The sequence below is a fragment of the Rutilus rutilus genome (genome assembly GCF_951802725.1).
Source record: "Rutilus rutilus genome assembly, chromosome: 12".
NCBI lineage: Eukaryota > Metazoa > Chordata > Actinopteri > Cypriniformes > Leuciscidae > Rutilus > Rutilus rutilus.
The window spans coordinates 923,865-935,749 of record NC_140217.1 but is presented as its reverse complement, the minus strand read 5'-3'; the positions used below and the strand labels follow the sequence as shown (position 1 = coordinate 935,749).

At 41.0% G+C, this 11,885-nt stretch overlaps 1 protein-coding gene across 1 annotated transcript in view; it reads left to right on the top strand.

Moving 5' to 3' along the window:
• The window catches only part of cacna1ib (calcium voltage-gated channel subunit alpha1 Ib), a 125,418-nt gene extending 122,702 nt beyond the window's left edge, over positions 1–2,716 (top strand). Inside the window, 1 exon segment of the mRNA XM_084426225.1 lies at positions 666–2,716. Within this exon segment, the coding sequence (XP_084282351.1) occupies positions 666–1,202 (537 nt within the window). The 3' untranslated portion in view covers positions 1,203–2,716.
• Positions 2,717–11,885: the final 9,169 nt, after the last annotated feature.

The following is an 11,885-nucleotide window of genomic DNA, read 5'->3' as shown; positions in this document are numbered from 1 at the left end:
ATAACAAAGTTACAAAGTCTAACAGTAGTATTCAGGTACAGAAATGAATAATTAAGCCTAAAATAACACTATTTGTTCACTGTAGAAATTAAATAAAGTTTCTTCTTTGTTAAAGCTGTATTTTGATGTTTTATTAACATTATAACACAGATAACTGTAGGAATATTAGGCTGCTGTCACTTTAAGACCGAATGAACTGACAAACATCCAGTTTCTTTCTCAACTGTTCACTAATGACATAAACGAGAGAATACTCGCTCTCTCGCTCTCTCTCTCTCTCTCTCTCTCTCTCTCTTTCCCCATCTCTCTCTCTCTCTCCCCGTCTCTCTCTCTCTCTCTCTCTCCGTCTCTCTGTCTCTCTCTCTCTCCCCGTCTCTCTCTCTCTCTTTACCCATCTCTCTCTCTGTCCCCGTCTCTCTCTCTCTCTCTCTCTCTCTCTCTCTCTCTCCGTCTCTCTCTCTCTCTCTCTCTCTCTCTCTCTCTCTCTCTCTCTCTCTTTCCCCATCTCTCTCTCTCTCTCTCTCTCTCTCCCCGTCTCTCTCTCCCCGTCTCTCTCTCTTCCTGTGAACACAGATAACTGATAAGCTGATCCGTTGCACCCCTACTTTGCTTTGACAGTGGTTTGCTTCTCCTTCCAGTGACTGTTTTGTTGTTTGTTGCTGCAGACGTCCCACAGTAACTCGTCACTGGCCACGGGCAGTTCCAGAGGGAGTCTACAGACCACACTAGAGGAGGGATTCGCCTCGCCAGGAGATCCGATGCATCCCTTAATCTGCAGAACCCACGTTCCCCCTCCAGAACGCACTCAGAGACCTCGTGCTCCACAGACTGCGCTCAACCTCCAGGCCACCAGGGGGCGGCAGAGGACTCGGAGCAGACACAGTGACTGCACAGTGAACCGACGGGACTCCACAGAACCCTCCGATGAGGATACAGGAGTTAGACCCGATCCGGCTGGTATTCCTGAACAGTTATCGGATAACTTGAGTAGCTTCTCTCTGACGTCTCTGCACCCGCCCGACTCTCTGGCGCCGCCGCTGGCCAAGAAGTGCAACAGCACTGGGAGTTTAGTGGTCCAGAATAAAGATGGGAGATGCTTAATCGGATTCAACCCCTGGACTGACGCGACAAGTGCGGAAACTGAGACTGAGACCAAGACGTGTAGACAGACTGTGGGTTCTAGATGGCGTAAGAACAGATGAAATGCACGTTTTGCTCCAGGAATGGGACGATGTATGATCTGTTTTCTGAACTCGTCTCCACTTTTCTCTTGAGTGACACAAATCTGATTATAAACCAGTCAAAACTCGGTTTCGGTTCTTCTTCAGGGCATACACTGGACGCCTCAGAGGAGATGCAGTAGACATGGAGGAGCGTACTGCAACATCAACTGAGGAACTCTTCTCTCCCACCAGCCGGAGCGTGTAGCGGACTCTAGGACACACTGGGCGTGTAGCATGTGACGCACTCAAACGCAGAAAGCTGATGTATGAAGCCACGGTTGTGTCATGTCGAAATTACCGCCATTGTTCTGTACTGTGGTTACGAAAAGCATTGTCTTCTTCGGCATTTTTGTCTTCGTTCCAGTAAAAGTGAGACACTGGCTATGTTTACATGCAACCAAATAATCCGTTAGTAATGGGATTGACGGCTCAGTCGGACTGAATAGCCTTCATGTGAACAGACCTTTAATGGATAGAAAAGAGTGGTTTATTCCTTTTCTAATCCGATCGAGAGAACATGTAAACACTTGATCGGATTGAAAACCGAAACTGAAAGGACTGCGCATGTGCGATGACGTAGAAGTAGCGTAATGACGTGAGACGCGGGGAACGAGCTGTTATTCCTGATGAATAAAGTGCCATAAATTCTATAATCCTCCTTGCACTCCTCATCGTCTGTGAAGTGGAGCAGGACAACGGCCCACCAGTCCTCGCTTCAGACTCTCATCCACAGACGACTGGTTTTGGCCATTTTTACTGCGTGATCAATATAAGCACAGCGGTTCATATGCACATTTACTCCAAATTATGACCAGAAATGGATAAATATTATATCTGCAGTTTAAGGCGAGACACGGCAGGCAAAAACATCTGGGGTTTTTTTAATGGTCAATTTTGAGATTTTGGGATATTTGTCTTCAGTAACACGTCTTCTTTCAGACTTGTGGTGAAAAAAAGTCAGAAATCCACATTTAGGTCTTTATTTTACACACTTTGTCTGTTTGCGTCTGTAGATTTCTCATAAATTCAACAAAAGTTTGCGTTCTTAATCCTCCCGCCGCTCCGCGATCTCTGTCTGCTCCCTGTCATCACACACACCGTTAGAAAGCTCTCTCTCTCCTGTACAATGCTGTCGGATCCAAATATGGTCATTTCCTTTTTAGCAGCAACCAATCGTGAAAGTAAAAGGGCTGAATGCGCAATCTCATTGGCTGATGATAAATCTTTAAAGCCCGTTTTCTCAAAATAACTTTTCTCTCCGAAATCTCCACTTCAGCAGCACCTCTATACACCAAACCTTCCAGTCTTGTACCTAGTTATATTATGAAGACATGTACAGAGGGTTTTGTAAATATATTATTCCTAGCCTGATTTATATTACATTTTATTTCAATATTAGTATTTTTTAAGGCTATTGACAGTATATTCTGATTTACAGGATAACTAAAGTAGATATGCATAAATCCCTCTGTAATTTTTTTCCCCATCTAATATGTGAACACAATGAAAAAAATTTTTTTTAACCTGGCTTTATCCAATACTCAGATTTCATTTTTTTTAAACATGCAAATTAGCGCATATTTAATTAGATATAGCCTAATTTGCATATTGAAACATTAAATTACAGAAAACTTGTAATACATTTTTTTCTCATCTTAATGTAGGTAATCAACTGGTAAAGTTTCATGGTGATATCTGCTAGTTACAAATGTTACCCTATTCACCTGTAGTGTCTCACCTTAAAAAAAATAAAGAACTAATGTAGGAGAATATTATGCGCAAACAGCGGGAAACTCTGCATATTCGTGCAGTGTGCGCATGTCAAACATATATTCCGATTTGAATCTTAAACCGATCACATGTTTAGCGTTCATGTAAACACTACGTTCGGATTTATGAATCGGAATGAATTCAGTCCGATTGAAACGAAAGTTGTAACCATAGCCACTGTGGAGATAAGACTTGTTTTCAGAGAATATCAGTTGAAATTTGCTGGCAAATTGTCTTGTTTAAAGCATAAAGTTGACTAAATTTAGTATTTGTTTGTATTGTAAGGCATATTCTCTGAAGGATGTTTAGAAACTTGTACTGGGAATCAAGCAAAAACACTGAACAAGACGAGGTGTGTCTGAAATCTTATACTAAGTACTGCGTTTGATAGGAAATGTACTTTGAGAGTATTTAAAATGAAGTATGAATCAAAGAAGTTGGGGTATAATACATGCCATGTTGTCATTAGCCGTGTTTCCATCCAATGTTGTGAATTTAACTTGTGCGCAAAATTGGAATATCGCATAAAACATTTGCGAATAAAGTAGCGTTTCCATCCCACGTGTTCAAGAGAACAGAATCGTCACTTCTTGGGAAACTGGCACTAAATATCAGTAATAAAAGTGTAAGTTTCTACATTCTGTCTGTTTTTCCCTCCATCATAAACGAGTGTCTCAGAGCGTCAGGCGAAACACAGTAAACGCTGTCGTGTTCTCTAGCGTTCGGATGCTGGTGTTCGGGAACACACTCGTGTGTGTGAGACGCTTCTGGAGGGAATTACACCAAATCATTCTGATCACACACTTTCAGAAACACCAAACCAACATTAGAGACGCTGCGACGCCATTGGTCCACTGGTTACTCCAGTTATCCAATCACAGGCAAAGTCACAAAGTTATTGTTGCACATCGAGGGATTTATTCAGTAAGTGTGTTTCCATCATAGTTTGTGCATGTCTTCTTATCTTAAATGTATCCTCCTCAACTGAGCGTATAAGGTTATGCACACTTTAAGTGTGTGTGCATCTTGTGGCGTGTCCATCCATGGCTACTGTCGCTGCAGTTCCAGACTCTCCCGTGGCCTCATGGGATATTAGTGTTCATCAGATGTGCACAGAATGGACATACATCAGGGAAGTAGGTCTATTTTTCATACTTTTTGCAATGAACAACATTTTCTGTGTAAAAAACAAAATGGCAGCAGTTTTGGTGGTAAAAGATAGTTTGGTATCTATTGATATTTCCTTTCTTTTTGAAGGCCATCTGAGAATGAGCTACAGATTGTTGCTCTATAATGAAGCGTATAATAGAGATGTGTTCGGCTGGGATCGCGTGCAGTGATTCTGGCATGACGCGAGCGAGGCAAACAACGGCGTCTTTCGCTTGGTCCTCACGTAGGAGGATTGAGTTTAGCAGCCGCCCACTGATCATTAGTGCTGCTGCTGATAATGTGTGATGGTCGTTAGCAACATTTACTTGAGGGTTTGTTTTTGGATGTTCTGTGTTGCTAGAATAATGATGATAGAAACATGAGCTCTGATCTGAAAGCCCGTCTGCAGGGTCACTCCTCAAGAAACTCTGAGTCGTGCAGTGGAGTTGGTCTGACATTTTTCATCAAGTTTCATCATCCAACAGGGTCAAACCTGAGTCTAAGCATGTACGTGTAATTCATGGGCGAGATTATGCTAATTGTGATTAGCTAGCCTATTTACAAATGATTGGAAAAATCTAATCTGAAGATAACGAAGCATCTGTAAATCTGGAGAAGAGTTTTTGGGAAGGGCCGTTTTATGCACCATTTACTCCAGATGTATTTATCATATGAAAGTGATGAATGAAGGCCAGTGTGTGTGTGCTGTGTACTGCTTGTGTTCATTAAAGTGTTGCATGAGCGTTTCAGTTCGGTCTCTGGTGAAGGTCGAGTGAAGATCCCTATGTAGACGGCAAGGTCGCACACTAGGCTTCGGATCAGAGCGGATGTTTGTCTCTGGAAAACGAGCACGAGAGATGATGTCACTGTTCTGTGAAGACGGCAAAAAGTGTTTTATTTTTAAGGTATTCGGTGAAATGTCATTCTTCTACTTTTGCATTTTTGTAGTCTCACTAAAAACAGAACATCACATTTGGAGGATGATGAAGTCTGAGGCCCTAAACACACACTCTTCCAGCTGTACGTGACATTTCACTCATCAGTTATGATTCATGCAAGTTTGAGTTGCAGTTCCAGCATTGCCGTCGTCTTCTTCTATACGGTCAGTTTTCTCTTCCAGATCAAGAATCTTATATATATACAGTACTGTGCAAAATGTTAGGCATGTTAATACTGGCAGATCGGGGAAATGATTCTGCTGATTTGTTGGTAAAGGACTCTCAAAATGCACATTAATTTGCATGATTGTATTTAAATTCATGTAGTCTTTTAGTGCCCTTTGTCCTTTTAGTGTGTTTCACTGGAGCGCCGGATCTATGAGAAAGAATTCTGAGCAAATCATTGACAAAGACAAAACAAACACATTTTTTCATTCAAAATGTGACTTTTTTAAAATATTTTGATGATATATGATGATATACACCTCCCATATTTATGGATTTGCTCTGAAATGTTCCATCTTTTCATTGTTGCCAGAAGAAAATTTAGTTCAAATAATCAAGGCATGTTTTCCACACTCTTTGAACGGAACAATATTTCATTATATTCATCAGTTGAACAATACACAGTACTAAATAACAATATTTAACTCTATTTTTACTGAAACATGTTAGATGTAACCTGTGTAAATGGCACAGATTTTAGATGTCAGAGTTTAACATTAATTCTGAAGAGTGTAAAGCTGTAGCGTTTCATCATCACAGTGTTCATAAAGCGTCTGGATGTCGTAGAGTTTCGGGTGGTCGAGGAACTGGTCAGTCGGTGTCGTCGTCAGTGATATCTGTCAGAATCTCGCGTGTCTGAGTGTGATGTCGGTGTGTGTGTCCGTGTCTGAGTGTGTGTCCGTGTCTGAGTGTGATGTCAGCGTGTGTGTGTCCGTGTCTGAGTGTGTGTCAGCGTGAGGCGCTTCATGAGGCGTCAGAGGAACTCTTTGAAGTTCTCCGTGAGATCTGGGATTTCAACACTGATGCATGCTGGGATTGAGGAGATCAGAGCCTCATCTCTGGCTTTCCTTCATCACTCAAAGCACAAAGTAAGTACCAAAATGAAAAACATGTATAAATATTTCCTTAGTAATGTTGATTTATTAATATTGCCATGAAGAAGGGTTGATTTTATACAAAAGTCTCATTTGTTAACACTACGTGAACTCACTCGAGGCCCAGAGAGAAGGAAATGAATAGTGGAATAAAGTCGTTATTTTTGTGTTTTTATGCGCACAAAAAGTATTCTCGTCGCTTGATAAACTTAAGATTGAGCCACTGTAGTCACTTGGACTATATTAACGATCTCTTTAATAACTTTTCTGGGCCGGCAAGTTTCAATCCCTTAGAAGCCTATGGAGGAGTGATCCAGCTCTCAGATTTAATCAAAAATATCTTCATTTGTGTCCCGAAGATGAACGAAGGTCTGACGGGGTTGAACAACATGAGGGAGACTGGGAGAGTGATTACTGACAGAACTTTCATTTTTAGGTGAACTAACCCTTTAAGTTATTTCATTAAAGTACGATTCACTGTTCATTTTTGTTCATATTTGTTGCATTTAACTAATGTTAACAGTTTTGTATTAGTAAAAGTTGACATTTAAAATGTAAGTAAATGTTGTTCAATGTTAGTCCACATTAATTTATGTAAGATAACTAATATTAAAGAATGAAACATCGTTGGGTTATTATTTAACAGCATGTGCTTACTATAGGGTTAGGGTTTGGTTGAGGGTTAGTTGCATGTAATTATGCATAATTTACTGTTATTACTACGGTAAGTACATGTAACATATGTAACAAGGACACTGTGTAATAAAGTGTTACCCCGTTGTACCGTGTTTTTAACTCTTCTAATGCATTCAGGTCCGTTTCGACCCGGACCCTATCTGCTTGAAACTAAATCATTTTTATTTCTCTTTTAATTGATCCATTAGTTATATTTGTCTCAAATTACGTCTGTAAAATAAATTCATCTTCTTTTCTACACTCACACACACGGTTTCCTTCCACTGGGGCTGCATTTTGTGTTTAAACACACATGACATGTTTGCAGATCAAAAGTTCATTGACCAAATGGTCTAAATTTGAAAAAGAAGTCCAGATTTATATAACGATCTCTTTATGATATTTTTGAAGCATCTGTCAGTGGAGGGACAGAAATCTCTCCGATTTCATTAAAAATATCTTTATTTGTGTTTCAATGATGAACAAAAGTCTTGTGTGTTTGGAGCACCGGGAGGCCGAGTGAACGAACCGGTTAAGGTCGTCGTGTTTTACTGTAGTTGTTCATCAGGGTGTTTTATTCTTCCTAACTCTATTTATTTTGCTACATGATTCTACAGTGTGTTGAGTTTTATCATTTGTGTCCCTGTCATCTGTCTCCATCTGCAGTGATCAGAGGAGTGTGTGTGTGTGTGTGTTTCTGGACATCTGTCCACATCTTCTGCTGGACCGTGAGCTGACCACTGTCTCATTAGCATATGCTAATGAGGCCACAGGAAGCCCATCAGTTTCTGTTTGTCTGGACGTCACACAGCAGCTCCAGTGATAGATCAGGGTGAGTGTCGGAGTGTCAGATGATCAGTGTGTGTGTGTGTGTGAGACATGATGAGATAATGCTCTGTGTGATTCAGTCTACAGTGTGTGTGTGTGTGTGTGTGTGTGTGTGTGTCTCTCTCTCTCTCTCCACATTTTTTGTAAGAATTTTTTTTGACATTTTTGTGTGTGACATCGTGTTTTGAATCTAAAACATGCATTAAATAAACAATTTTAAATATTGACGTCAGTAAAACATTTTATTAAGAAATCAACACTTCAGTAAGAAAGCAATAAACTGATCAAAAATGACAGTAAAATGTTACAAAATATTTTTTATTTAAAATAAATGCTCTTCTTTTGAACTTTGTATGATGCAAAAAATTCAGTGTTGAATCGCAATAAATTACATTTTACATAGAAAACAGTTGTTTTAAATTCAAATGAGAAAATGTAGCAATTTGTACTGTATTTTTGATCAAATAAATGCATGAAAACATGAAACATGAAAAAAACGTACTGACACCAAACATTTGAATGGTTGTGTATATTGAATCAATATAGATTCAATTTAAAATGTAAATTTACTTGTATAACCGCCGTTAGCGCTTTAATGACTCGCTGCCGATGGTGTTCAAACCCACTGCAGATGTGCATTATTAATATGCGTTTATAGGAGAGCGTTATGATTTTTACATTGAGGAACAACATTCCTGAGCGAGGAGATAATGCGAGACTGTGATTGAGAGGAAACACAGATGGAGACACATGTATGATGAACGAGGAGAATGCCTCAAACCTCATCATAATCACTGCAGACTTCAGGAGATGTTCATCTGCAAAACCTGAAGATACGGCATATTTCTGTCTTTCCCTCTTCACTTTACAGTAAAAGCTCAGGCAAACATGAAAGAGGAATCTAGCAGAATGTTCACACGTTTCTTTGCTCAAAAGTGTATTAAAGTCGTCATGAACTGAAAATTAACCCCATGTATTTTGTACATTTTGTTAAAAAAAAACAACAACATGTTTTATGAATGTGTGAGGCCCGCTATATTGGTCCAATTGCCGGTCCGCCAATACACGGGGAAGGTTATCACGTGTTCTGTCCTCACTCATGCAAAGTATTGGTTGGTTAAATTTGTAATACATTGCTCATATGTATTTACTCGTTACTTCATCTGACTCCATAAATGAAAGGTTTTAATAACATCTGTGCCTCACTAAAAGTGAGCGAATGTATGACTATTCCTTTTAACCATTAAATGAACAATGTCAAAATCAGTTCGAATAATCACATGTAACAATTTAATATTTCAGATCAGAGATCAATTCCACAATCAATTCAAATATCTAGAACATGTTTATACATTGGTTAGACCAAATAATCTTACCCAGCTTGTAGCCTGAGAGAGAGAGAGAGAGAGAGAGAGAGAGAGAGAGAGAGAGAGAGAGAGAGAGAGAGAGACCACCTATTCCATTCACGTCCAGCAAAGAAGAGCCCAGAGAGAGGGCGAACACCTTCTTTTATCCTGTTTGAGCAGGTGACTCTAAACTTCTCTAAACCTTATTACCTTTTATTTAATCTATCTGGAGATGAGATATCTGTACCACTCACCTTGAGACATTTCAAATGACACCAAAAACATAACAGTAATGATAAACATTCACATTAAACCATGTTCTTGTGTGAGTTCCTAGCTGTTTTCCGAGAGGAAGTGAGGCCGCATGGGGAGGTCCATAGACCGGGCCTCGACCAGTATTTTCAGTCTTACAAATGTTTTGCTAATGTTTCTTTTAAGTTATAAAAAGTGTTTATGAATGTTGAAAACATCCAGGTTTTTAAATGTTTTAAAACACTTTTTCTCAGTTATGCAGAGATTAATGGAACGTTCCACTGTATCATTCTTCAAACATTATGGAACGTTATTATGGAATGTTCTGAAACAAGAAGTAACATTTAAAAAACGTTAAAGACGAACATCCAACTGAAACATTTCAGAAGAAAAACACATTTTGTAACATTTACAAGCTTAAATCACTTGATTTATTGGCTTGAGCTTCTTTAAATCTTCTCTGAACCTCAGAGGTTTGATCCATGAAGAGTCTCAGGCGGAGCTCCTGGTGTGTGTGTGTGTGTGTGTGTGTGTGTTGAGAGTCAGTAGAGAGCATGTGTGTGTGTGTGTGTGTGTGTGTGTGTGTGTGTGTGTGTGTGTGTGTGTGTGTGTGTGTGTGTGTGTGTGTGTGTGTTGAGAGTCAGTAGAGAGCGTGTGTGTGTGTGTGTGTGTGTGTGTGTGTGTGTGTTGAGAGTCAGTAGAGAGCGTGTGTGTGTGTTTGTTGAGAGTCAGTAGAGAGCGTGTGTGTGTGTGTGGAGAGTCAGTAGAGAGCGTGTGTGTGTGTGTGTGTGTGTGTGTGTGTGTGTGTGTGTGTTGAGAGTCAGTAGAGAGCATGTGTGTGTGTGTGTGTTGAGAGTCAGTAGAGAGCGTGTGTGTGTGTGTGTGTGTGTGTGTTGAGAGTCAGTAGAGAGCGTGTGTGTGTGTTTGTTGAGAGTCAGTAGAGAGCGTGTGTGTGTGTGTGGAGAGTCAGTAGAGAGCATGTGTGTGTGTGTGTGTGTGTGTGTGTTGAGAGTTAGTAGAGAGCGTGTGTGTGTGTTTGTTGAGAGTCAGTAGAGAGCGTGTGTGTGTGTGTTGAGAGTCAGTAGAGAGCGTGTGTGTGTGTGTGTGTGTGTGTGTTGAGAGTCAGTAGAGAGCGTGTGTGTGTGTGTGTGTGTGTGTGTGTTGAGAGTCAGTAGAGAGCGTGTGTGTGTGTGTGTGTGTGTGTGTGTTGAGAGTCAGTAGAGAGCGTGTGTGTGTGTGTGTGTGTGTTGAGAGTCAGTAGAGAGCGTGTGTGTGTGTGTGTGTGTGTTGAGAGTCAGTAGAGAGCGTGTGTGTGTGTGTGTGTGTGTTGAGAGTCAGTAGAGAGCGTGTGTGTGTGTGTGTGTGTGTGTGTTGAGAGTCAGTAGAGAGCGTGTGTGTGTGTGTGTGTGTGTTGAGAGTCAGTAGAGAGCGTGTGTGTGTGTGTGTGTGTTGAGAGTCAGTAGAGAGCGTGTGTGTGTGTGTGTGTGTGTGTGTGTGTGTGTGTTGAGAGTCAGTAGAGAGCGTGTGTGTGTGTGTGTGTGTGTTGAGTCAGTAGAGAGCGTGTCGTGCCAGTCTCTGATAAAAGGAAGAATAACTCAGAGAAAGAGTGTTTGATCTCCTCCTCTTGCTGTCGCGTCTCTGAAGAGTGTGTCGCTGTTCACTTTCTGTCACTGTCAGCACATGGAGAGGGTTCTGTGTGTGTGTGTGTGTGTGTGTGTGTGTGTGTCACTTGTTGTCACTGTTAGCTGTCGACGAACACAGATACTGTTACAAATGAACATCATCAGCTTCAGTCAAGCTGTCAGATCCTGTCCGTCTGAGCTGCAGATCACAGCAGTGTGTGTGTGTGTGTGTGTGTGTCAGCTGTGAAGGTGTGTTTCTCTCCTCACCTTCACCTGTCCTCTGCTGCTCGTCTGAGTGTGTGTGCGAGTGTGTGTCTCGTCTGAGTGTGTGTATGCACTAAAGCAGTGTGTGACTGGATGAGTATTGATTAAATGCAGCACATGTGAGACGATCAGGAGATTAACTGTGAATCCTGTCGTTCACTCGTTCTCATCAGATCCTGATCACTGGCTTCCCACGGTCAGCCCCAGCTGAGGGAGCGTTTACACCACAGCGATACGCTTTTCCTTTGAGTTTTACGAGTACAGACGCATTATTCATTAATGATGAATTATGAATTATTATGAATTAATAATGAATCTATGACGCATGGATTCATTATCAAAACGATCCCCATTCACACGGATCCGCGAAAACGACTAAAACCGCTGTATTCTGCTGCCAGGCCAGTAGGTGGCGATGAAACACTATAGACTGAACACGTAATACTCGTGAGCATGACGTCATCATCTTCAGAGATTCAGAGATTTACACAGAGATTAAAAACGTGCACTTTGAAACACGTTTTCAAAAGTTTGCGGTTTCAGGCGCCCAAAACACTGGTGTCGCGTAAATGAACGAACAAAACACGTCGAGTAAACGGGCCCTGAAGCTTTTCTTCTCGAAACACTCCAGAACGTCTCTGAGTAAAACCAGCAGAATCAGGGTTAGTGGTTCTCATGTGTCGGAGTGTGAGACTGAAAAGCGTCTCAGATGTTGTTG